This window comes from Dendropsophus ebraccatus, chromosome 15 (genome assembly GCF_027789765.1).
Source record: "Dendropsophus ebraccatus isolate aDenEbr1 chromosome 15, aDenEbr1.pat, whole genome shotgun sequence".
Lineage (NCBI taxonomy): Eukaryota > Metazoa > Chordata > Amphibia > Anura > Hylidae > Dendropsophus > Dendropsophus ebraccatus.
The window spans coordinates 11,821,879-11,849,115 of NC_091468.1; the positions used below are offsets into that span (position 1 = coordinate 11,821,879).

General features: G+C 43.3%; 1 protein-coding gene across 2 annotated transcripts in view; it reads left to right on the forward strand.

Annotated features, from left to right (window-relative positions):
- Positions 1 to 27,237, forward strand: part of LOC138774151 (spermatogenesis-associated protein 7 homolog) — a 119,328-nt gene that overhangs the window by 85,191 nt on the left and 6,900 nt on the right. For both annotated transcript variants that reach the window (XM_069954769.1, XM_069954771.1), the window contains 6 exons: positions 9,704 to 9,825; positions 13,119 to 13,489; positions 14,364 to 14,418; positions 17,250 to 17,287; positions 25,542 to 25,619; positions 26,283 to 26,340. In XM_069954769.1, the coding sequence (XP_069810870.1) occupies positions 9,704 to 9,825; positions 13,119 to 13,489; positions 14,364 to 14,418; positions 17,250 to 17,287; positions 25,542 to 25,619; positions 26,283 to 26,340 (722 nt within the window). The remainder of the gene's footprint in view (positions 1 to 9,703; positions 9,826 to 13,118; positions 13,490 to 14,363; positions 14,419 to 17,249; positions 17,288 to 25,541; positions 25,620 to 26,282; positions 26,341 to 27,237) is intronic.

The window sequence follows — 27,237 nt, forward strand, 5'->3', positions numbered from 1 at the left end:
TTACTGTAACTCTGTGTATCTGGCAGTTTTTAGAGAAATTCTATAATACCATATTTAGCTGATATTTGATTGAAGATCTCTCCAGGGTAATATAGGTGTTAAAAACTACTATTACTACTACTACAACCACCACTACTACTACTATTATTATTATTACTACTACTACTACAACTACTACTACTATAATATACAGCATTTCCCACATATGGCTTTAGGTATAACTTTCATAGTACATCCCCTTTTGACAAAAAACTACTATAATACTGCTCCTATATACAAGAATATAACTGCTATAATACTGCTCCTATATACAAGAATATAACTGCTATAATACTGCTCCTATATACAAGAATATAACTACTATAATACTGCTCCTATATACAAGAATATAACTACCATAATACTGCTCCTATATACAAGAATATAACTACTATAATACTGCTCCTATATACAAGAATATAACTACTATAATACTGCCCCTATATGCAGGAATATAACTACTATAATACTGCTCCTATATACAGGAATATACTACTATAATACTGCTCCTATATACAGGAATATAACTACTATAATACAGCCCCTATATACAGTAATATAACTACTATAATACTGCTCCTATATACAAGAATATAACTGCTATAATACTGCTCCTATATACAAGAATATAACTGCTATAATACTGCTCCTATATACAGGAATATAACTGCTATAATACTGCTCCTATATACAAGAATATAACTGCTATAATACTGCTCCTATATACAAGAATATAACTGCTATAATACTGCTCCTATATACAGGGATATAACTACTATAATACTGCTCCTATATACAGGAATATAACTACTATAATACTGCTCCTATATACAGGGATATAACTACTATAATACTGCTCCTATATACAGGGATATAACTACTATAATACTGCCCCTATATACAGGAATATAACTACTATAATACTGCTCCTATATACAGGAATATAACTACTATAATGCTGCTCCTATATACAGGGATATACTACTATAATACTGCTCCTATATACAGGAATATAACTACTATAATACTGCTCCTATATACAGGGATATAACTACTATAATACTGCCCCTATATACAGGAATATAACTACTATAATACTGGTCCTATATACAGGAATATAACTACTATATACTGGTCCTATATACAGGAATATAACTACTATAATACTGCTCCTATATACAAGAATATAACTGCTATAATGAGAAACAGAAGAGAGTCCAGCACTCACCAGATGAAGTCTTCATAGATTTATTGCGTGGAAATCATAGCAGGGAAGGGGAGATGGATCAGTGAAGGTGCAGGCGCATCACCTGGGATAGCTATTTCGGGACTCCTCCCTTCGTCTAACCAGGCCAATACGTCACACCCGGGGAGGGTGCTCTATATACACAGTGGTCAGTGAACAATAGTGATATAAAAAATGTGAACTTAGGATTTATAAGAGATACATAAATGATATAGAGATATGGTACCGCTACCTTGTACAGGTAACCAAGACATCATAAAAATACACTGAGATCATTACGTTCATTTAAACCCCGGGCACCTGTGGCATTAAGTTTGGAAATCCACAGTGACTCCCTTTGTAGGAGGAACTGATGGCGTTCAACCCCCTCTGGGGCTTGGTTAACTCTTTCAAGCCCGAGAAAACGGAGGGCCCCTGTGTCGCCGCCATGAACAGTGTGAACATGCTCAATGAGTCTAGGGACTCCTTTTTTTGATCTCACTGAGTAGCAATGTTCCTTGTAGCGCGTCCACAGAGGCCTCTTCGTTTTACCAATGTAAAAACGTTTACATGTGCAAATAATCGCATATACTAAAAAGGACGTCTTACAGGTAATTAGTTCTCTAATCCTGCAGTCTATACCATTGAGATTAATGTATGCAACGTTTAGCATTTTAGTGCAGTAATTGCACTGACCGCACCGCCTGTTGCCAGTAATGGGTGCTTTGGTCAGCCATGTGCTAATGGGAGCGCTGCGACTTGTAGTGCTGAGCGCATCTCCTATTGTGCTATTTTTGCGAAATGCTATGACTGGTTGCTGAAGCGCATACATGTCCAAATCTGGATCTTGCTGCAATAGATGCCAATATTTTTTTATAGCTTTTTTTATCACATTGTTCTGAGGGGAATTCTGAAAGGCAAAGGAAAAAACGGGTTGCGATGTATGTTTTGTATTTTTACTGTACATGAGCTGCTTTCTATCTAGGCCTAGGGCTCGTTTGTAAGCTGTCTGTACTAATGGTCTAGGGTAGGCTCGGGCAACCAGCCTTTCTTCTAACTCTTTTGCCTGTATAGTGAAAGAGTCATTGGTACTATTCACACGGCGCAGTCGGACCATTTGGCCGTAGGGGATGGCTTCGCGGACATGTTGGGGATGCGAGCTTGTGTAATGTAATAGGGAATTACAAGCCGTAGGCTTCCTATAAACTGAAGTAGAGAAAGTATCGTTTTTGATGTCGACCTGGACATCTAAAAATTCTATAGATGTTCCTCCAATTTTATAGGTAAAAAATTCATTATAGCCTATTCATTATAGCACCCCAGTTGTCCTCATGCCAGTTATATCCTTAGCCTCCGGTCGTCATAGATTGGATTTACGTGTATGCAGTGCAGGCTGGCTGTCCCTCCACTTTCATTGAATAACTACTATAATACTGCTCCCTATATACAGGAATATAACTACTATAATACTGCTCCTATATACAAGAATATAACTACTATAATACTGCCCCTATATACAAGAATATAACTACTATAATACTGCTCCTATATACAGGAATATAACTACTATAATACTGCCCCTATATACAAGAATATAACTACTATAATACTGCTCCCTATATACAGGAATATAACTACTATAATACTGCTCCTATATACAAGAATATAACTACTATAATACTGCCCCTATATACAAGAATATAACTACTATAATACTGCTCCTATATACAGGGATATAACTACTATAATACTGCCCCATATATACAAGTATATGACTACTATAATACTGCTCCTATATACAAGAATATAACTACTATAATACTGCTCCTATATACAGGGATATAACTACTATAATACTGCTCCTATATACAAGAATATAACTACTATAATACCGCTCCTATATACAAGAATATAACTACTATAATACTGCTCCTATATACAGGAATATAACTACTATAATACCGCTCCTATATACAAGAATATAACTACTATAATACTGCTCCTATGTATGATAACGTGGTGCTGAATGTGAATATGTAACTATAAATCCCCTTTTATAGTTTATAATGCCGCAGACTATTGCGCGGTAACAGATTCTTCATCCCCTCGGCTCTAATTTAAATGATTAATATAAAACATAAAAATAATTGGGCATCCTCGAGAGTTGTCCATATATCGATCCGATAGAGAAGTTCAGCTTGGAAAGAGTAATCTGTGTTCTCGCTCACTTTTTTAACAAGTTGAAGAACACAGAGAGATGTGCCGCAGTTTTCGGAGAATGCGTTCCCTTCGCTTTCAGGACAAACCTAGTGTATAAATCCCAGTGAGGAGGAGGACTCAGGATGACAGCGAGAACCATGCAGTTTATGTCACGGTAATTGGACAACCTGCTGCAGGAGACAATGAGGAGGATCGGCCGTACATCACTCATCGTCTCCTGAACAGACTCTGCACAGCCGGTGATTTACACCGTAATAACCACAATGCTTGGAATTGTTTAAACATATGCATAGTCTATGATCAGAGGTGGATCCGGGCACTGTGCCATGTTGCTCATTCTCGCCCATTTATCACAGCCTAGTCTGGTCATCGAATTCTAAAAGCCATCTTGTTTTTATACTACATTTAGAATATGGGCCAAGTACATGAACCGCATGTAACCATGGGGTGCTTAGGTGGCACCTGTAGATGGGCTTCTGGTGTTTTTACTGGGGCACTTGTCATGGTGGCCAGGAGTGGCATTACTATCCCCGGACACATGGCACTGGGCTTTGTAAGTGTAGCACAATGTAAGGGTGCAGGTGCGGTGAAGAAAAATTAGCACAGAGTCCAGCACTTAAACAGAATATAACTTTACTTCAGTGAAATACAAGTTAATAGCGTGTTAGGTGCAGGTAGAGGTGTTGGTAGTGATTGAGAGTAGAAGGTAGAAGTAGTAGACATGTTGCTTGACTTGAGTTAGATTCGGGGACTGTTTTGGGGGCTTTGCCTAAATAGTTCAGTACTCTGCCGGGATCATGTGAAGAGTGACTAAGTGTTAAAGAAGAAGAAGTCCTCGTACTCACTGTTAGGAGACGTAAACAGAATTAGAAGACCTGAGACTGTAAGGTTTGGTAGTGTGGTGTCCCACCACTGGTGCAGTCCTATGCACCTTAGTAAGTTGTTCTCTCAGGTTAACAAAGTGGAGATGTAGTACTTTGTTTTCCCCACTAGGTGTCACCACTGGTTTTTGTCTTTTATGCACAGCTGAAGTCAGGGGTTAACTGATTTGTACCACCTGCTATATGCTGACCAGTCACAGGTGCTCTTTACTGACCTATCCTATCCTTCTTCTCTCTCACCCACACTCAGCTCCACCACTCTAAGGGCCCTATTCCACTGGACGATTATCGTTTGCATATCATTAACGATTAACGATCGCAAACGACCACTATTGCGAAAGACCTGAAAACGTTCACTCATTTCCATTGAACGATAATCGTTACTTATGATCGTAATTGCGATCGTTTTTTCTTCGCTATTTATTCGCTATTGCATTCGTATCTATTGCGAACGACCGAACGATGTCTTATTCAACGCGAACGATTTGCGAACGAGCAACGATAAAAATAGGTCCAGGTCTTATAAAGCGATCAACGATTTCTCGTTCGGTCGTTAATCGTTAACTGCATTTCAACCGAACGATTATCGTTTAGATTCGAACGATTTAACGATAATCTGAACGATAATCGTCCAGTGGAATAGGGCCCTAAGGAGGGTTTAGATTTACCCCTGTAGGAGGAGTTACCCTGGTGGAATAAGTGAGTCAGTTTTAACTTAGTTTCTTATAGAGTGAGAGGACACAAACAGACCCAGTTCCTGCAGAAGTTAAGTCGGGGCCTAGCTTAGCCAGGACCCCTGACAGGGACCAGAGATCACAAACAACAGACTTTCTTTGATGCATGCAACCACGTTCACTATGCAGTACTAAATTCACCTTAGGGGAAAGAAGCCAGCTAGGATAACCCTTGCCCACACCAGGATGCTTTCTAAAACATGCAGGGCAGTCTCCTGACACTATAAGAACTGACCCCAGAACCGGCTACACCCAGATAACCGATGAATGGGGCTCATACTACCCTAGCAGGATGAGTAGCTCGCAACTGCAGGACAGACGGCGGTCAGACTGTAGTCTATACGTGAGTATCTCATCTTCTCTACACTCCAATTCCAGCAGAGCACATATACTACATTGGGCAAGGCTCCTCTGGCAACTCTTCTCCTCTACCTTCTCTTAACAAACCACCTACCTCAAAAAAGCACTTACCTCTACAAAGCACCTGCTCCTACAAAGTGCTGGTTCTACCTTACTGTCAGCAACTTTGCTTCAGTATCAAGATTTGCACAACTGTATTGAGTGTACTGTTCACCTCAAGCCTTGTTCAGTAAAGTGTTCTATTTTTCCACTAAACTCACCGAACTCTGTCTCATCTATCTGCACCTGCACCCACACACCACTGTTTTCCTTGTGTTATTTTTCTGTGGGTTGGGTGGGTCTACTACCACTCCAGGTTACCGTGACAAGTGCCCAAGGGACCCTCATCAATCCCGGAGGTTACTGACCATTGGGGATAGCAAACCGGCCAAAACAGCTACCAACATCTCACCTGAATACACCGACGCCCGAGACACTGCAGTCATGACAGAAGTGGCCAAGTAACAGTAGCGAAAGAAGCAGCTCAACCACCACAGTAGCACGAGTCCCAGGCTTGAACTACTGCACGAATCTGACCCCTCAAGATTACCCGAGAAGGCTGAGCAGATACCAGTGGAATACTTTGGCTTAGGCCCTTTGTTCTACTGAGAATCAATCCTTTATAGATTGTCCTGACTTAGAAGGTGATAGACAAGACGTCATGGTACACTTGTACTGGAACAATACAGGAGCAGCCCAGAGGAAGCAAAGATGTCACCGCAGGGTAGGCTTAGGGTAGTGTCAAAGTCGCAGCTACAGTCTCTATCACCAGGTCACACTGGCTCAAGGACGTCCTCAGGATTGTCCTAAGCTCCACGGGTTAGCACGGTGAAGAGGACACTGCACTTTAGATGCCGGTGGTTGCAGTTTTGCTGGGGCACACCTTGTTTGCCCTGCCAGATGGTGCTTGGAGTACCTTTGATGGTGTAGTGCAGGAAGTAACATGTTGAAAGACCACGATTAACGATTTCTCGCTAACGTTAGCTTTATTCTCCTAGCCTCTGCCCACTCCACAGCTGGAATGTCTCTGAAGTGACAGGCCGCTCAGCCAATCACTGGTCAAGATAGGATTGGCTGAGCGACCTGTCACTTCAGAAACGGTTGCTGTAAGGAGTGGGCAGATGCTACAAGAACACCGGGAACTTGGACAGGTATGTAAAGGCAAAGGCTGCACGGACATCGCTAAATAACTATATATATATATATATACATACATAAATATATACAGCCCTTGTTGCACAATTATCCAGCCATCCAGCTCCGTAAATGAGTGCCGTTCTAGCAGTTTGGCGCTCACTGATCCGGAATATTGGGCCATGTAATACGGCTCTTATTCCCTCAGAAGAGACCTAAATAAAAGGCTCCATGATACAGTGAATCAGTTATTTATTTTACCGCAGACAGGGACAACCCCTTTAAAAAAAATCTTTCAAATCAACTATATTGAATTGTAATTTACTACTATCTCAAGCCTTCCAGCACTTATCAGCTGCTGTATGTCCTGCAGGAAGTGGTGTATTCTTTCCAGTGTGACACAGTTTTCTTTGCTGCCACCTTTGTCCATGTCAGGAACTGTCCAGAGCAGCAGCAAATCCCCATAGAAAACCCTTTCCTGCTCTGGACAGTTCCTGACATGGACAGAGGTGGCAGCAGAGAGCACTGTGTCAGACTGGAAAGAATACACCACTTCCTGCAGGACATACAGCAGCTGATTAGTACTGGAAGACTGGAGATTTTTTAAACAGAAGTAAATTACAAACCTCTGGTACTTTCTGACACCTGTTGATTTGAAAGAAAAAATGTTATCCATCAATTGACAACACCAGCCAGTTTATCCTACGAGGCGCCATCATGGCGCTGTCCACACTGTTAGCTCAGTAACAGGCATACTCTGCAAATAGAGAATTAAAAAATAGACAGACTGAAGTTCATGAGATTATAAAAGAGCTATAATTCTTCTACAGAAGATGAATGGTGCCATATATCGTCGTATCATGACAGTCTGCATAGGGTTCCTGACTATAAGGAGTGATGACTGGTATTATGATGGGGATATCACTCAGCCTTGTCTATAAGCCAACCCCATCCATCATGAATCATAGTACTATGCCAAACTGCAACGGCCGATGTCATATCATCTCTGACCACAGGCCGTCATATCAGAGGCTTTTCTCTTGTATCTTTTCTCCACGGCCATTCTAAAGGTCCTATTACACCAAACCATTATCGTCAGACTCTTCCCGTGGTGGTTTATCTTGCCAAGAACAAAATGATTGGGCAATCCAACTTGCTCCATCCATGCTCAAGTTGGAAGACCCCATACACATTAGACAGTTAACTGGTCCCAGCAGGTTAGGCCGACATTATGATGGGTTACAAGTGGCTGCACGTTGTGTCATGAGCCAATTATTGTTGGCATTAGGCAGGTTTGGTATCTTACCAAGGACTGGTTGCCCCATGACCTGAACAGCATCAAAAAAACAAAACTCAAACATAAAGTGATCATGTGACAAGGTAGTGACCTTACAAAACTCTACACATGGTCATGGACAGTGTGAACAGTGCCCAGACTGTACATACGTACCTGTGGGTGGTCAGGAAGAATTCCTGAGAAAGGTCATGGCCTACCGGTCGTGAGGACTAAAAAAGGTTCTGGAGCATCAACAAGAGGCCGTGTAACCCCATGAACAACGTCCATACGGCAGTATATTCTGGAGCCATAGCAGAGGGGAAAGTGGAAGCAGGTCGCACACAACTTGACGTCCTGGAGGATTTTTGGTGGGACACACAGTTCTCCAGGCCCCAGCAGGGCAATGCCTACAGTTTTACAGCTTTGTGTTTGACCTCTTAACTGTAACTAATAAACTCGTTGTGCCTCTCAGTGGAGAAATCTTGTTCCTTCCTTGGCTCTGCGACATCTCAGCAGGACATAGCTCCCTGACAAGCGAGCTGGATGATTAACATTGTGGACATTCAGCTGGCTGAAATGGGTGTCATCCATTACAGAAGCGTATTGCAGCCTCTGGGTTATTGGCACAAGATGTGGCAGCCATGACGCAGCAGATGATGGAAAGTGCTAATGCAGATTAAAAAAAAAATTAAATTGCCCCTGATTTCAGAGGGCTGTACATATGATAAGACATAAGAAATATGACATAGGAAGGGAGGACCCTGCCTGCAAGGACTTACATAGGGAGAGAGGACCCTGCCCACAAGGGCTTATATAGGGAGAGAGGACCCTGCCCACGAGGGCTTATATAGAGAGAGAGGACCCTGCCCACGAAGGCTTACATAGGGAGAGAGGACCCTGCCCACAAGGGCTTATATAGAGAGAGAGGACCCTGCCCACAAGGGCTTATATAGAGAGAGAGGACCCTGCCCACGAGGGCTTATATAGAGAGAGAGGACCCTGCCCACGAGGGCTTATATAGGGAGAGAGGACCCTGCCCACGAGGGCTTATATAGGGAGAGAGGACCCTGTCCATGAGGACTTCAATAGGGAGAGAGGACCCTGCCCACAAGGGCTTACATAGGGAGAGAGGACCCTGCCCACAAGAGCTTACATAGGGAGAGGACCCCACCCACGAGGGCTGACATAGGGAGAGATGACCCATACATAGGGAGAGAGGACCCTGTCCATGAGGACTTCAATAGGGAGAGAGGACCCTGCCCATGAGGACTTCAATAGGGAGAGAGGACCCTGCCCACAAGTGTTTACATAGGGAGAGAGGACCCTGCCCACAAGGGCTTACATAGGGAGAGATGACCCTGCCCACAAGGGCTTACATAGGGAGAGAGAACCCTGCCCACGAGGGGTTACATAGGGAGAGAGAACCCTGCCCACGAGGGGTTACATAGGGAGAGAGAACCCTGCCCACGAGGGGTTACATAGGAAGAGAGGACCCTGCCCACAAAGGCTTACAATCTGTAAGATTATTCTGGACAATTAGGTTAATTAGGTCTTAAAGTGCACCCTAAAATGCCATTCTGTTTCATGGATCCAAAAAAGTAAAACAGGACCCCAGGTAGCGGGGGAGGGTCTCGCCAGTTTTGTACATACATAGCTACTGGTTTTGTCCTGCTGGTAGAATATAAGTATGCCGTGTTCAGACACATGTATTAATAAAAAGCCCCTTGAAGATAAAACACACACGTACATACATATACTGTATATATATAATCAGGTTTTATCATCTTCTCCACAGACAGAGATCAGAAGAACAAAGAGCGGCTGCTCAGAGCTGTTGAAAAATTCAAGAAAGAACTTCAGCAAATCTATTCTACATCTCATCATCATTCACCGAGCAATTTCCCAGAACAAGAGCAGGTTAGTAATGGCGAGTGCCCCTCTACTTTACTGATAGGATTACAAGGCAATAATCTGTATAATGGCCATAGAGGAAGATGAGACGCCATATACTGAAATATGCACTAAAAAAAACAGCATTTTCTAGTAATTTGTACAAATGAGAGCTAATGAAATAATGACAGTGAGTGGGTGCACAACATATCTCTGTGTAGGTCACATCCGAAACCGTGACTATGGGATCTAATGCAGGGGCGGGGGGGAAGGCTCTATTTCCTATTGGCTTGTTTCCTCAGCTTTTATCCGTGTTTATTTTACCAGCCACAATCGTTCATTCTCCTAACAATGCCAACCCCATCCTCCTGACAATGCCAACCTCATCCTCCTAACAATGCCAACCCCATCCTCCTGACAATGCCAACCTCATCCTCCTAACAATGCCAACCCCATCCTCCTGACAATGCCAACCTCATCCTCCTAACAATGCCAACCTCATCCTCCTAACAATGCCAACCTCATGCTCCTGACAATGCCAACCCAATCCTCCTGACAATGCCAACCTCATCCTCCTAACAATGCCAACCTCATCCTCCTAACAATGCCAACCTCATCCTCCTAACAGTGCCAACCTCATCCTCCTAACAATGCCAACCTCATCCTCCTAACAATGCCAAACCCATCCTCCTGACAATGCCAACCCTGTCCTCCTAACAATGCCAACCCCATTCTCCTAATGTGGAGTCCCACCACGGGTGTTTCTTGTCTGACACCTGTCGCAAAAGCCTTATACTCCAAAGTAAGGTGGCGATGAGGTTGAATATGAGTTTCACCACCAGATGTCAGTGTTCTATGGATAACTTTGTATGTATATATTGCACAGCTGTAGTCACTATAGGGTTACTGGTTTTGTTTAGTGATTCTGTTCACCAGTCGAGATGCTTCTTTCCTTTCTACCTATCTCTATTCTCCTTTGTTGGCACACATTCTTTTCTATACCACTCACAGGGACTCTTACATACCCTGTAGGAAGTAATCACTTGGGGAGAGGAAGTGTAGAGTTACTTTCCCTCTGATTCTCTGAGGAGTAGGACACACACAGAACAGGCACCCCTGCTGAACCTAGCCAGGGCCTGGCTCTGCCAGGTTCCCTGTCCGGGACAGACCAGCTGTGTCAGTAATCAGACACACCTGTATGAAGAACCAGAGACTTTTCACTTCCAAGCTATAACTACAGACATCATGCAGTGTTAAGCCCCAAAAGGAGGACAAGCAAGAGATCACCCCAGCCCACACTGTGAACCTCTCTTAAACCTGTCATGCGGCCAAGACTTCCAGTGCAGGCAGCCTCTGTAACACGCATTGCTTGTGTGGGGCCAGCTACCACAGTGGACGGCAGCACAGGGGGCCATCTAATATAGGGGGCATGAGCACAGGGGGCCATGTACTGTAGGGGGCAGCAGCAAAGGGGACCATCTAATATAGGGGCAGCAGCAAAGGGGGCCAGCTAGTACAGGGGCGGCAGCAGCACAGGGGACCTTTGAATATAGGGGGCAACAGAACAGGGTGCCAACTACTACTGGGGGTAGCAGCACAGGGGGCCATTTACTATAGGGGGCAGCCAACCAGGTTGGGTGGAAAGCCAGGGGCCCAGGGTACATTTAATCTGCCCCTGACAGTGTATGCAGTGTGTAGCACTGTGACAAGTAGCGGTATATACAAATTACATATAATATCCAAACAGTTTCCAGACAAGTTATCCTCAGCGACATGACAACCTGACATGTAAAGTAGCTTGGGAACTATTATCAGGACACTGCACATGTGGGGATTTTCTGCCAGGGACTCCTCAACCTTCCAGAACAGACTACAGAAATGATGTGTATGTTTGCAACTTATTCTACGTGTAATTCAGGATGTGATTGTTACACACGACACAATAGCATCTATCAGGACGCTCTTACAATTTATATCTTGTACTGAACCTGACCATTGCTGCAATAGACTACTCTGCATTACAATAATAAGATCTACAGTAAATCTGATATACGGTAATCCGGTTACTTAAAATTACAGGATGAATAACCAAAGAAAGAAAGCAAATAGTTATAATTCAATAATAATTTCAGTAACCAGGGAAATAAAGCATAGATTAGTGGTTGTATATCATAAAAGACAATGAGGACAATAACCTACTAATACAGCGGTGATGCCAGGGACCTCTAATATGCAAGTATACTGTGCCAAAGCCAATTCCCCAGTGTCCTGGCTATTATAAGATTGAAAGAGAGTTAGCGGGTTATTGTGTGTGCACTATAGAGGTACATGTGTGTGCTTGTCTACAGCTATGCATGCGTGTATATGTATACAGACTTTGTTTATCTGAATGTAGTGAGTGTGCCTATGCGTGTGTATGTAATGTGTGTACATGTGTATGTGCATGTATGTTTTTATTGAGTACAGTATGTATATGTATATGTGCATGTATGTAGTGAGTGTGTATGTATGTGTGCATGTATGTATGTAGTGAGTTGAGTTAGCGATGATCATTGTCATCAACTGATCGTTATCTTAATTACATAGCGTGATGATCTGCTGAATCGGTCTGATTATCGCACCCTTTAATAGGGACGCTCCAGCAACTAAAAGGTTCATCCGTAGTGGAGCAAAGTACAGTTACAGCTGAAGTACTCTATTGGTATTTGCTCTGTCATCTTGGGTAATCTTTAGTGGCTAGCTACACTCAGTTGTGCAAGCCCGGGGCCTATGCTCCCAGAACAGGCACTCTGTGATCTCTCTATCTTCTATCAAGTATTTTTAAGTCAAGTCACCATGACAGAGTTCTACTACTTCCTAAACAAGGTCCCCTCAGTAGCCCCCTAGCCATCTCACAAGTCCACTACATGCCTTACCTAACCTACAAGTCAAATCCAAGTCTACAAAGTCTCTATATGTCTATATACCTCTATATATATATCCGTGTTGTCCACTGCATGAAAGAGTATTATTTTTGGACACTGCACCTTATTACCTGGTATCTCTCTCTCTCTCTCTCTCTCTCTATATATATATATATATATATATATATATATATATATATATACTTTTTTTTATTGCTCTAAATCCTTCGGTAAACTGTTCCTGGTACTATGTATTATGGTGACATAATATGGCAGTACTATTTGGGATGGGATGGAGTTAGTTGGGCACTGTATGCAGGTTACTTACCGTTTGTAGGTATTAAATGAATACTGTATGGCTGTATTATCTGGACACTGCATGAATTTAGAATCTAAATATGAATGAACTTTTTGTAGGTTTATTACGGACATGGAAAATTCTTAGTGGATAGAACAGAAAATCTTTCATCTGTGACAACATCTCGGAGCCTCTCCCCGATCCTCATGGACCTTATAGAAAAGGAGCTGAGAAATCTGAATCTAAGAACTTCTGTCAATCAAAATCAGCGCAGAAAGAAACCGTACAATGACCCCCAAAAGCAAACCTACAGCGGAGATCTCCTGGACAAACACCCTGCAAGCTTCACCAGCACTGACACACCATTCCAGCCGAGGTTACTGAAGAAACCCTCCAAGTCCTTCCTGTCAAAGTACAGATATTACACGGCACCTACAAAGAAGAGCGATCCGAGATCACCATCAAGACAAGACAAGGCAAAGGTATCCAGGTAACCATCCGACCATGCTAGGTATATCCCTATGTGCACAGGAAGTGTTGTTTGAAGTTTTATTAGGTTGCCTAGCAACCACTTGACTTCCCATCTTAATGGCCACCATTTGGTTCCATGTAGCAATGTATACTGAAGTGATTGCAGGAAATCCTTTCTGCTATATACTACACTACCTCCCTGTGCTATCCAGGCTTCTTCTAGGTTCTTCCTTTAGAGTCTTTTTTAATCTGTTTGTTGCCTGTGGTGAAATATAGAATGGCGTCTCTTTTCTTCTCCAAATGGGACATGGGAAAACACAGAGGTCTTCTGGTACCAGAGTAGCCTTACTTCTCCCTCAAGTAGATGCTGAAGTGTTCAGACCTCGATCAGTCACTAAAATGAGCAGAGATTTATATCAGTGTTCAGCTCCCCCCGCTCTATAACATGATGACTTCACAATGGGTTACATTTTAAGGCTATGTTCACACAACGTATGTTTTCGTAAAAGTACGGCCGTTGTGGCAATCGGCAACAAGGGCCGTACTTTGTATGAAAACATACGTTGCCTTGCCTTCTATGGGATCCTGGGTGGGGTGTAAACACATTGTATACGCTCCAGCCGGGATACCTCATGGCGCTGAAAAGAACTGACATTTAGTCAATAGCGGCCGTAGAAAACAATGTCAGCGCACACTATGGAGCGAGCGGCAGCAGCCACAAGCTTCATAGTGTCCTTTGGGGAGGTCTGATGCGGGCGCGCACGGATGCGCCCGCATCAGAACCCTGCGGCCCAAAAGATCATCGGGATGATTTTTTCAGTGACAGGTTCTCTTTAACCTAGAAATAGTAACAACAGTAATAAACTTTGTCTCTATATATTACTACCGAATAGGTCCCTGAAAGAAATGCACTTGCCTCTCGAAAATATCAGCCGCACAGCTTCAGCAGTAAGTATATCACTATAATTAAACAGGTAAAGTAATGATAGATAGATAGATAGATAGATAGATAGATAGATAGATAGATAGGAGATAGATAGATAGATAGATAGATAGATAGATAGATAGATAGATAGGAGATAGATAGATAGATAGATAGATAGATAGATAGATAGATAGGAGATAGATAGATAGATAGATAGATAGATAGATAGGAGATAGATAGATAGATAGATAGATAGATAGATAGATAGATAGATAGATAGATGATAGATAGATAGGAGATAAATAGATAGATGATAGATAGATAGATAGATAGATAGATAGATAGATAGATAGATAGATAGGAGATAGATAGATAGATAGATAGATAGATAGGAGATAGATAGATAGATAGATAGATAGATAGATAGATAGATAGGAGATAGATAGATAGATAGATAGATAGATAGATAGGAGATAGATAGATAGATAGATAGATAGATAGATAGATAGATAGGAGATAGATAGATAGATAGATAGATAGATGATAGATAGATAGATAGATAGATAGATAGATAGATAGATAGATAGATAATAGATAGATAGATAGGAGATAGATAAATAGATAGATAGATAGATAGATAGATAGATAGATAGATAGGAGATAGATAGATAGGAGATAGATAGGAGATAGATATATAGGAGATAGATAGATAGATAGATAGATAGATATATAGATAGATAGATAGATAGATATATAGATAGATAGATAGATAGATAGATAGGAGATAGATAGATAGATAGATAGATAGATAGATAGATAGATAGATAGATAGATAGATAGGAGATAGATAATAGATAGATAGATAGATAGGAGATAGATAGATAGATAGGAGATAGATAGATAGATAGATAGATAGATAGATAGATAGGAGATAGATAGATAGATAGATAGATAGATAGATAGATAGATAGATAGATAGATAGATAGAAGATAGATACTTCTATGTTGTGTAGCTGCACACCAAGAGCAGATGAGTTGGGTGCCTACGGCAAGGTCTTGACCCAGGACCTCTTCTTCGATATAATTCACATAGATATACCGTGGCACATCCAAAGTTCAGTGCATAAAAAGATTTATTCAAAGTGCAGTAACATGGTAACACAGCATGGCAAAAGCATAAGGGGGTGCGACGTTTCGACGACCTCACGTCGTCATTTTCAAGCATGTGGAGTGATCAACTCATTCTCTTTAAATGGCAGGTGTCTAAATTACTCAGCAAACGTGATTGGTGAACAAACATGTCAATCAAGACAACATGAATATTTTAAGAGTCCGTATATCAGACACAAGGTGTAGTCCATATCTGTGAGGTGTTCAAAGAAACTTGTGTAGTGAACAGTTAAAAGAGTCTTGAAACAGACGATCCGTCAGGTTTCTTACATATAGTTACACTTTCATACATAAATGGTATTATTTTCAATAGTGACATTACACTGCGGGTAATCTTATCCTCTCAATGCGGTCTCGGAGCCAATAGATTAGTATAACAAAATCCTTCATGAATGGAAAAGGGGAAGGACATCTCCCAGTGACATCATAGAATAGTGAATGTCAGGACCAATGAGAATGCGGCCTAATAACAAATCCCATTAGAGGAGTATGCAATGCACGGTGATCGCAGGATCCACACATACAATAGATACATTGGGGGCATGTGTCTCCTGCTGATTCTGCTCACCCGGTCTCTCCAGACCCGATATGGAGTAGCTCCTAAGGGATTCAAGCCGCAGCAGTAACGCTCTCTCATGGTAATCAGTGTGAACACGACCATCAAATAGAAGGACTTCAGAGTGGTTGTTTGGTTCGTCTTGGACCGCTTGAGGGAGATATTCCTGATCGTGTATGTCTTACAGAGTATCTGCAAAAGTAAAGTATTTTTTTGTTTACTGTGTGCTTTGTATGGAATAATCACCAATACAGATAGAATTTTTGCACGAAGTCCCATGTGCTGCAGTTGCTTTTTGGATATCTATATAGATACCCGTATATCGGGGTGTTGACCACGGCTCTTTTCTCAGAGTGCTGCGTATTTTGTGTTTTGTAGATAAATAGATAGATAGATAGATAGATAGATAGATAGATAGATAATTGATAGATAGATAGATAGATAGATAGATAGATAGATAGATAGATAATAGGTAGATAGGACATAGGTAGACAGACAGATAGACAGATAATTAGATTTCACACATTTATTTTTGCTCACTATTTTGGTCAGTATTTTTCAACCAAAACCAGGAGTGGATTGAAAACACAGAAAAGCTATGTGTAGTGTCCCAGCCCAGGTGTGCCACTAAGGTCTTTATGCACCTGGGCAAAGTAACTCACTCAGGTTCTCACAGTGGGATGAAGGAGAGTTGTATTGTTTGTTTTTCCCCACTAGGTGTCACTGCTGTATTTACTGTATGTCTTATGTTGAGCACAGCTGAAGGAAGCCCCAATAGGACAAAGCAGCAGTTAAGCCTACATATTCTACAGTAATGTACGGCTATTCTGACAAACCCTAAGAAGTCTGTTCAAGCCAGCGCAGGGACCTGGGACCTCGTACTACCCCAGCAGGACGGGTACCCCGACACTATAGGGCAAATGGCGGTCGGGTCAAGAAGGGATCTATACATGAGTACGAGTATCTTCCATTTCAGCGGTGTGTGAACATACTCTTTCGGTGTTTTGGTTGCAAAATACTGACCAAAATACAGAGCAAAAATACTGTGTGGGAACATAGTCTAAAGAGTTAAATAGAAGACTGCCATGATTTAAAAAAAAAAATTTCAGTTAGTTTTTATTTTTACAGAAGACAAAGAAGTGGTGGAATATGGCAGAAAGTAGCAGGTAAGTAGTAGTTTATATTGTCTTGTGTGTATACATATATATATATATATATATATATATATATATGTATACTTTTCTATATCCCTTGTACTATTAAAATGATGGCCCCACCACCAGCCTAAAGACGGCCATACACCTTCAATAAGTGATGGCGGAACAATCATTATTTCTCTCCTGCCCATCCACGCCATACACTGGAACTAGAGATGAGCGAACCTGGAGCATGCTCGAGTCAATCCGAACTCGAACTTTCAGCATTTGATTAGTGGTGGCTGCTGAAGTTGGATAAAGCCCTAAGGCTATGTGGAAATCATGGATATAGTCATTGGCTGTATCCATTTTTTCCAGACAACCTTAGAGCTTTATCCAAGTTCAGCAGCCACCGCTAATCAAATACCGAACGTTTGGGTTCTGATCTACTCGAACCTGAACCCGGTTCGCTCATCTCTAACTGGAGCGTTCGGCACGGAGTTAGGTTATGTTTGGTTATGGTGTTAGGTTATGTTTGGTTATGGTGTTAGGTTATGTTTGGTTACGGTTAGGGATAACCGAACCGTTACGAAACAGATTTGTTACGAAGTTTGCAAAAACTTTGAGAAAGTTTGTTACGAATCTGATAAAAATAACAACGGCAATGCAAAATTGTACTTTTTTCACAGAATAGACCAGGATACAAGGGATTATTACTCCTATAATGCCTTGTATTCTTGTTTTCTGTGAATATCAAGATGTGTGACGTCACTCCTGTTAGGGTGAGACCTTAAATTAGCCTCCTCAGATATACCTGGGTACTGCCTATTCAAAAATGTAATGTGACAGCTGTCTGTATCAACCAAGACACATGACAGCAACTTCAGTGTTCAAGCTTATCGAATTTATTAAGGGAAAATCTCAGTTCATATCTTTACAATAAAGGTTCTAAAAATAGGAGAACCCTGTTTAGCCGCAACAAAAAAAGGTCCCATCACTGTCCCAGAAAAAAAAAGTCCCATCAGCTGTCCCATCACTGCAGAGTTTTGAAGAAAAATGTTGGCTACTCATTGGCATTCTTGGTGTCCAACACCGTGCACCCCAGGGCTATTTCAGGTCCTTTAATTATGGGCAAGGGTAGTACATGTCTGTTACTGGCCATTGGGTCAACATTCCTCTAGAAGACCATTCTTGCTACTGTCACCTCCCCGGTCCTTTAGGGGGCCAGTTCTGCAAAAGTTCTGCTTCCACCAGCTTGCAACCATCCGCCGCTTTGTCTGCAGTCCAACCTGCCCCGATGTCTTACCAGCAATGTCAGGCCCGCCGCTCTCAGGCTGTCCTCCATTTTGTGAGCCTGGGTGAACAGAGCCACAATGGGCAGGAGCTCCTCCGGATCATCAGGGAGGAGATATATGAATGGCTGATCCCAGGTCAACTAACGGTGAGAAGTGTTGTAGCCCACAAAGGGAGGAACATTGTCTCTGCAGTGCAGCAGGGAGGGCTGCGTCATACACTTTGTATGGCACATGTGATAAACCTCATAGTGCACAGGTTTCTTCGAACATGTCCTGCCAATTGTTTATCCCTTTTGAGGATGCGACTCAGTTTGTGAATAGGCATGACTATGGGATCAATGACATCATCCCACTCGTCCATGTTCGATGTGCGGTGAACAACATCATCAGCCAGGATTCCCAGGCCACAACTCCAAGGCTGAACATCCTCCTCCTCATCCGTGAATTGTCTGTTCTCAACCACACTGGGTCCAATACAGTATTATTACTGCTGCTGGTTCCACTGCCAAATGTCTGTTTTCCACCCTACTGGGTCCAAGGAACTTTGTGTCGTATGTCCCGTGTAATCACTTACACCTTGGCTAATTTTTTTACTATTTTTGCACTTTGATTTTTCCCACTTTTTTCATTGTAATAGCAACTGCAACTAAACAAAACTATACCCTATCACACTCCCACTATTGTAGCTGCAATTATTCAGCCGTTATTGCAAGGTTCGTTTTAGGTTCGGTTCGTACCAATCCGAACTTCACGAAAGTCCGCTGGATCGAACTGAACCAAACTTTTCAAAAGTTCGCTCATCCCTAGTTACGGTGTTAGGTTATGTTTGGTTATGGTTAGAGATGAGCGAGTAATACTCAATAGTAGCTATTCGATCGAAAATGGCAATACTCGAAAGATTCATTTTCGATTGAGTATCCTAATGAAAATTCGAATCTAAACAAGCTTTACTAAAACAGCTAAACAATTGTTTTAGTAAAGAATACCATAGCTACCCGTCCACGTTCTCCCAGCATCCTCTTAATTACATTTAAAGTCACACTGTCCCCCCCTCCTTTTTGCATTATGACTTCTCTACACAGGTGTAAAGGGTAAATTTAGCAGTTTTCATGCCTTATTTTATATCATACGTCATGGTGCTTGTTCCAGTAAAAGTGATCTTATCAGCTGCAGATTGTGCTATCTGGGCGGGACTTCAAGACCAAAGTGCCACTTAGCCCCGCCCACAACAACACTGTTGGTCCCGCCCCTGTGATGTCACCGTCGCATAAGCCAGTCCCCTCATCTGCTATTGGTGTGGGCTGGCCTATAGGGGGTGGGGCCTAGACCTTTAGGATGGCCTGTTCCAATGGCCGTCAAGGGGTGGGGCCTATGCACAGATGATGTCACGGGGCGGGACCAACAGAGGTGTTAAAGGGCGGAGCTAATGAAATTAAAAAAAAAATACATATACTCACCTCTCCAAGGCCTGGAGCATGCACCTGGCTGCCAGAACACAAATATGCTGAGGGCTGGAGGAGGAGGTAGGAAAAGAGACCCAGGAAACTACTGCCTGGAGAGCCACAAGGAGACCCACCAACTCTGTAACAGTGCGTTCCTGCAGTGTGGTGGACGCCTCCTGACATGCCCTCCACAGCCTGGCTGACTGTCAACTGTAAGTGTCTGTGTGTGTACCCCCAGTGTGATGTTATATCGGAGGATCAGCCGGTCACTTGCTAGGTGTTGTAGTGTGACACCACTGAGGTGGTGGATGACTGAGATACAGCCGGACCTTGGGATGTTGTCACATGATGCCAGTGCCTGGTGGGCACCTAGGCGTGATGCCATGCCTGCTTTTGTTTTACAAGGCCGGTTGTACCCCTTTTCCCCTGTGGTCAATGTCCTGCCGGGCTGCTACGGGGTTGCTTGGGTTAGTGTGATCACAGATGGCCAGAGTGGTGTAGTGACCCTCCTGGATGATAGGACCCGCTACCCACAGAAAGGGGAGAATGTCTTAAGGTTGCGGTGTGTGCTGTGTCGGTGGTGGCGAATAATCACAGAGTCTTTGGATATAGTTGAGTGCAGTGTAGCCCTGAGGGTTCCCTGCTGATACCCACGTTGTGAGACAGAGTTCATAGGCTATTGTAACTTTGCTCTGTCCGGATCAGTTCCTAGCTCTTTGGCTTAGCTGTGGATACTGTTCTGCTCTGTGACTTCTCCTTGTCCACTGCATGGGTTGAAGTTGTCTCTGGCTAGTCCTCTCCTAAGAGGCTTTAACAGTGCATAGTGCTTTGGAGTGTTACTTGGAAGAAAGTTGTGAGAGACGTGCTGCCTTGCATCCTTCCCATGCGGGGTACTGACTTAAGACTGAACTTTAGGGTACGGGGACCTGGCAGAGGGCCAGGGCCCGGATAGGATCACTGTGGAGAGCTACCTGGCTCGTGTCCTTCCTCCATAATGTCCAGAAAAAAAAGACCTTTCTCCTCCTCCACCCATATGACTTATTTCCTCTCTAGCATGTAAGGTGCGCTGTGAGTCGGTGAAAGCGTGCAACAGAAGAAGAAAGAAGCGAGATGATAGGAGAGAAGAAAACAGAACTCCTACTGGTCTACAGATTCAGGTGACACATAGAAAACCTTAACCCTTTGCAATCCTTCAGCTGTGCAGCTTCCTTATACATTTACATAATATAGCGACATCTAGTGGCGAACTTTAGTACTGCTTTCATCACCATCATAACACAATGGGGGGGATTTACGAAGACCAGCGTACAAGTACGCCGGTCTTATTTTAGGCCCTGCCCCTTTTTCCAGGCAGGATTCACTAAGAGGCGCCTCTACCCCTGTCATGCTGGTCCCGGACAGGAGGTAGCGGGGTTTGGCCTAGGCCCCATACCAGTAGTGTAGCCTACAGCCTCACCACTGGCCACGTCACCAGAAATGAGGGCGCCATATTGAACAGTAAATTACCATGATAGAGAAAAGTTATAGTGATGCTTCTCCAAACCAGTAAATTTGTTATCTCCAGGTAGAAATGTCCATAGATAAATTCCACCCAACGTTGGGCGTCTGAAATCCGCGGCCAATAAGAGAAGACAATATCTTCTACTCGGCTGCTTAAATAATATCATCTCCATTAAATGATAAAAGACGATAATAGTGAGTGATTTTCTGCCCTGCGTCGTGGACTTGACTGAATAATCGCTATATATAATAGACTATTATACCCACAATGCATTTAGAGCCCATAAAGCTCAATCACAGGAGAGATATATAAATCCCTCATTGTACATAATGTCTCGTACGGCGTCCGGTCAGGTTTCTGGGCTTTGTCCTGCAGCGTCTCTCTGTAATGGTTCTTATTGTATCCGTAATGAATGTACAGGCTTCATGTATTAATAGCAATGGCGAAATATAGAAACGCACAAAGGAGGACGATTCGTGTGTCCTGAACTGATTTCCTGCAGGTTGAAAAGTGGAGAAATTTGAAATATATGACGTCACCTACCCTGATACCCCAGTGCAGGGGCGTAACTAGAAATGACTAGCCCCATAGCAAATTTTTGATTGGGGCCTATTACCTCACCAACCCTACATACCTACACACACAAATTGTACATACACACACAAGTAGGCACACTACATACAGTAAATACACACATGCACATATACATACATACATACATACATACACACACACAGATAGTCACACTACACACAGTAGATACACACATGCACATATACATATATACACACAGATAGTCACACTACACACAGTAGATACACACATGACATGCACATATACATACATACACACACAGATAGCCACATTACATACAGTAGATACACACATGCACATATACATACATACACACAGATAGTCACACTAACACACAGTAGATACACACATGCACATATACATACACACATAGTCACACTACATACAGTAGATACACACATGCACATATACATACACACAGATAGTTACACTACACACAGTAGATACACACATGCACATGTACATACACACACATAGGCACACTACACACACAAACACACACACACACAGGCACACTACATACACACAGGCACACTACATACAGTAGATACACACATGTACATATACCTACACACAAGTACAGTCACTAGTTATGTAGTGAAGCTCCTGGGTTGTTCAGGTTGGTTACAGTGACTTCTCCCCCCTCCTTCTCTGTTATGACATTGGAGGGGAGCAGGAAGAAGCCTGAGCCCATTGTGAGGAGGTGGGGGAGGGGCCTGGGGTTCAGGGGAGGGGGCTCACACCTTCCTTCCTGTCATAATCCCTGTCTCTATATAGTAAGCTGATGGTTATCCTGCTTACTGTATATAGCATGTGACTGGGATGAGAGGCAGAAGTATACTAAGTGGCGGGGCTCAGGAAACTTTTAAACTATGAGGCCACCGGCCCTGCCAGGCCCCCTGATGATGCTATGGGCCCTGTAGCAGCTGCTATGGCTGCTATGGTGGTAGTTACGCCCCTGTCCCAGAGCAGCAAGGCCTGATGGGAGAGATTCAGACTCTTTGCTGTTTTTACCATGGGGGGTGCATGGCATTTATGGCGAGACCTTTCCCATAAATCACGTATCTGCACCATTGCCTTCTGGGAGTTGTAGTTTTACAGCGAACGGCGGATGAATGAGAACAGTAACCTACGCACAATGAGAGTGCAGATATCTGGGCTTGTATGGCATCACATACAGGGTGATGAATTAGCGGCTCGGTTACATCTCAGCCGCCTGTGATTGTTTTCTGGTTATGGGCCCCGATTTATCACCGGAAATTACAATGTCGGTAAAGAAGAGAATAACAGAAGAAAATAACTGAGCGGTTCTGTCACACACTGTAAAAGTGCCAGCAGTGATCTCTTATAGGGAAGCACCAGGCACATGACTGGCATAACAATACAGCCACCGACCTGTGCCTAACCAGGAGCAGGACCGGCCAGGAACTGAAAGGGTCTTTGTAGCATTTTGTAGTTGCAGTTGTACTTTATTTTTCATTATCCCCTTTACTTTAAAGAACTATTCTGGTGCTGTATTATGGCTAATGCAGGTGGTAAGGGGATAAAGGTTAACCCAAGGGTTGAGGAGGGCATAGCATGACCTCATGGCCTAAAGGGGTGGCGCATGACCTGAGGGCCTGAAGGGGTGGGGCATGACCTGAGAGCCTAAAGGGTGGAGCATGACCTGAGAGCCTAAAGGGGTGAGGAAAGACCTGAAATCCTAAAGGGGTGGGGCATGACCTGATGGCCTAAAGGGGTGGGGCATGACCTGATGGCCTAAAGGGGTGGGGCATGACCTGATGGCCTAAAGGGGATGAAACATAACCTGAGGACCTAAAGGGGTGGGGCATGACCTGAGGACCTAAAGGGTTGGGGCATGACCTGAGGACCTAAAGGGGTGGGGCATGACCTGAGAGCCTAAAGGGGATGGAACATGACCTAAGGACCTAAAGGGGTGGGGCATGACCTGAGGGCCTAAAGGGGTGGGGCATGACCTGATGGCCTAAAGGGGTGGGGCATGACCTGAGAGCCTAAAGGGGATGGAACATGACCTAAGGACCTAAAGGGGTGGGGCGTGACCTGAGGGCCTGAAGGGGGGGAGCATGATCTGAGGGCCTAAAGGGGATGGAACATGACCTAAGGGCCTAAAGGGGATGGAACATGACCCGAGGGCCTAAAGGGGAAAAAACATGACCTGAAGACCTAAAGGGGTGGAGCATGACCTTAAGGCCTAAAGGGGTGGAGCATGACCTGAGGGCCTAAAGGGGATGGAACATGACCTGAGGGCTAAAAAGTTGAAGCATGACCTGAGGACCTAAGGGGGTGGAACATGACCGAAGTATCAAAAGAGAAGGAGTATGACCTGAGGACCTAAAGAGAAGGAGCATAACCTGAGGAGCTAAAGAGAAGGAGCATAACCTGAGGAGCTAAAGAGAAGGAGCATAACCTGAGGAGCTAAAGCCAAGTGTCATGGCCTGAGGGCCAAAAAGGGTGGAGCATGACCCTAGAACCTAAAGAAAAGGAGCATGACCTGAGGGCCTAAAAGGTTGGAGCGTGACCCGAAGGGCTAAAGAGAAGGAGCTTGACCTGAGACCCTTTAAGGGTGGAGCATGACCCTAGAACCTAAAGAGTAGGAGCATAACCTGAGATCCTTTAAGGGTGGAGGCTGGAGCATAACCTGAGGGCCTTAAGGGGACACAGCATGGCCTGAGGATGATGTCTCGCAGTCCTAAGTAGGCCTCACTAACAACGGCTCTCACCCTATAACTTGATTTGACAGTAGACTTTATGTAGACTGCTTATTTGACTAGCCCCTCCCTTTCTCTAGAATCTTCTGTAATATTCCAGAACTTCTCACCACTAGATGTCAGCGAAGTATAAACTATACAGAATATTGTATTTTTGTATGTCTGTATGTGTGTGTGTGAAAGACTACACAAGCCTGAAGGGCCTCTAGGGGGCAGAGTAAGACTGAAATCCTGAGGTCACTGTGTCAGACACCACCCCTTAGACCCTGCACTAGGCATTACACAGTTTTGCCTAAAATGTACCTTTAAGGGGATATAGCATATTTTATGAAAACTTTTTGGCTATGTGACATAACAATCAATGTCACGTATCCCATCAGTATTGAATAAAAATAAGGCTCTACAATTGCATCTATATGCCTTTTAAAATTTAGATTTCATTTGCAAGGTGCAGTACCACTTTACACCACAGTGATCTACAAGTACAAGTATCATAGAGTCCAATGCAACAGCGCCCCCTTAATCTGTTCATGTCCATTCAATGCAGTGATCCCAATTTATTGTACTTTAGCTAATGTAAAACTACTACTCCTAGCATTCCAGGATGATCAGTTCTCAGCCATCCAACACTCCAGCTGCAGGTACTTCAGTTCAATCACTATGTAAGCACATGATGAAGCAAGGGTTGTAAACTAGGATTCAGTCCATTCCTTTTATTTACAGGGAAGAAGATCTGAAATATCTCCGTTTCCTTGAAGACCTGACCAGTGACATAATCCTAAGAGGCTGCAGGTCCAACAGGTGAGAATAATGTCCTGTAGTCTTTGCTGAAAACTGTACGGAATATCAGAAGATAATTCCTTTGGTGGTCTGTGTAAAAAATCTCAAACCTTCCCATACTTATCAGCTGCTGTATGTCCTGCAGGTCCCCCAGTGAAGGGTCCCTGGTTGTATATTAAATACAATGTCATACAGCTTTAAAGGAGTACTTCAGCAAAAAAAATCTTTCAAATTAACTGGTGCCAGAATTTTGTAATTGTATAAAAATAAAAATCTCCAGTCTTCCAATACTTATCAGCTGCTGTATGTCTTGCAGGAAGTGGTATATTGTTTCAAGTCTGGAGAGCAGGAGAGGTTTTCTTTGAGGATTTGCTGCTGCTCTGGACAGTTCCTGACATGAACAGAGGTGGCAGCAGAGAGCACGGTGTCAGACTGGAGAGAACACACCACTTCCTGTAGGACATACAGCAGCTGATAAGTACGGGAAGACTAGTTTTTCTGCTGGAGTACCCCTTTAAATCCCATGGAAATTCACCTTGTGGATTTATATGGTTGTTCTGTCCCTCCTCCATGCTTTACACTGCAGCTCTGCTTTATTGTATTTGCTGCATTGGGAGCTATGGATCGCCGCTTGATAAGTCTTCTCTAATATCTTGTCTCTAATAAAACCTATTCTCCCTTCAGTGCCATGGAGCGTGTATTTCAGGATCACCTTCATAGAAAGCATCCAGACATTGATGAGGTAGGCCTTCGTTTTATTTTACATTTGTTGTCGTCGTAGTGGTTGTCTTGTTGTCTTTTAGCTGATGCCAGGATGTAGGTTCGGCGTAGAAGAGGAGTTAGAACCAACCATCAAAGGGCTAAAGAGTCCGACCAATCACAGAGACTGGAATCCAATTGTCCCTAGAAGCAATATGCTCGGCCACTGCTCCATTCATTCTCTATGGGGCGTCTCAAGTGTCTATTCATTGGCTGCGGGACTGCCAGAGAGAGCCGAGTACAATGCTTAGCTGTCCTCAGCGGTCTTATAGACAGTGCAGGTGTGACTGAGCTGCAGCATGCATGCCTCCTCCCTCCCCCACACCTCCCTGCTATGCATGATTGATGTAGGTTTAAAGGGGTAGATAACCAAAAAGAAGTTTTCTTTAAAATCCACTGGTGCCAGAGATTTGTAATTTATTTCTATTTAAAAAAAAATCCAGTCTTCCAGTACTTATCAGCTGCTGTTTGTCCTGCAGGAAGTGGTGTATTCTTTCCAGTCTGACACAGTGCTCTCTGCTGCCACCTCTGTCCTTGTCAGGGACTGTCCAGAGCAGCAGAGGTTTTCTATGGGGATTTTCTGGACAGTTTCTGACATGGACAGAGATGGCAGCAGAGAGCACTGTGTCAGACTGGAAAGTATACACCACTTCCTGCAGGACATACAGAAGCTGATAATGACTGGGAGACTTAAGATTTTTAAACAGAATAACTTTCTGACACCAATTGATTTAAAAGATTTTTTTCCCCGCTAGACTACTCCTTTACTACACCAACCAATGAGTGCTAAGCTGTATAAAAGCATTCCCTCAATCTATTCATACAGACTAGAAAGAATACACCACTTCCTGTGGGACATACAGCAGCTGATAAGTACTGG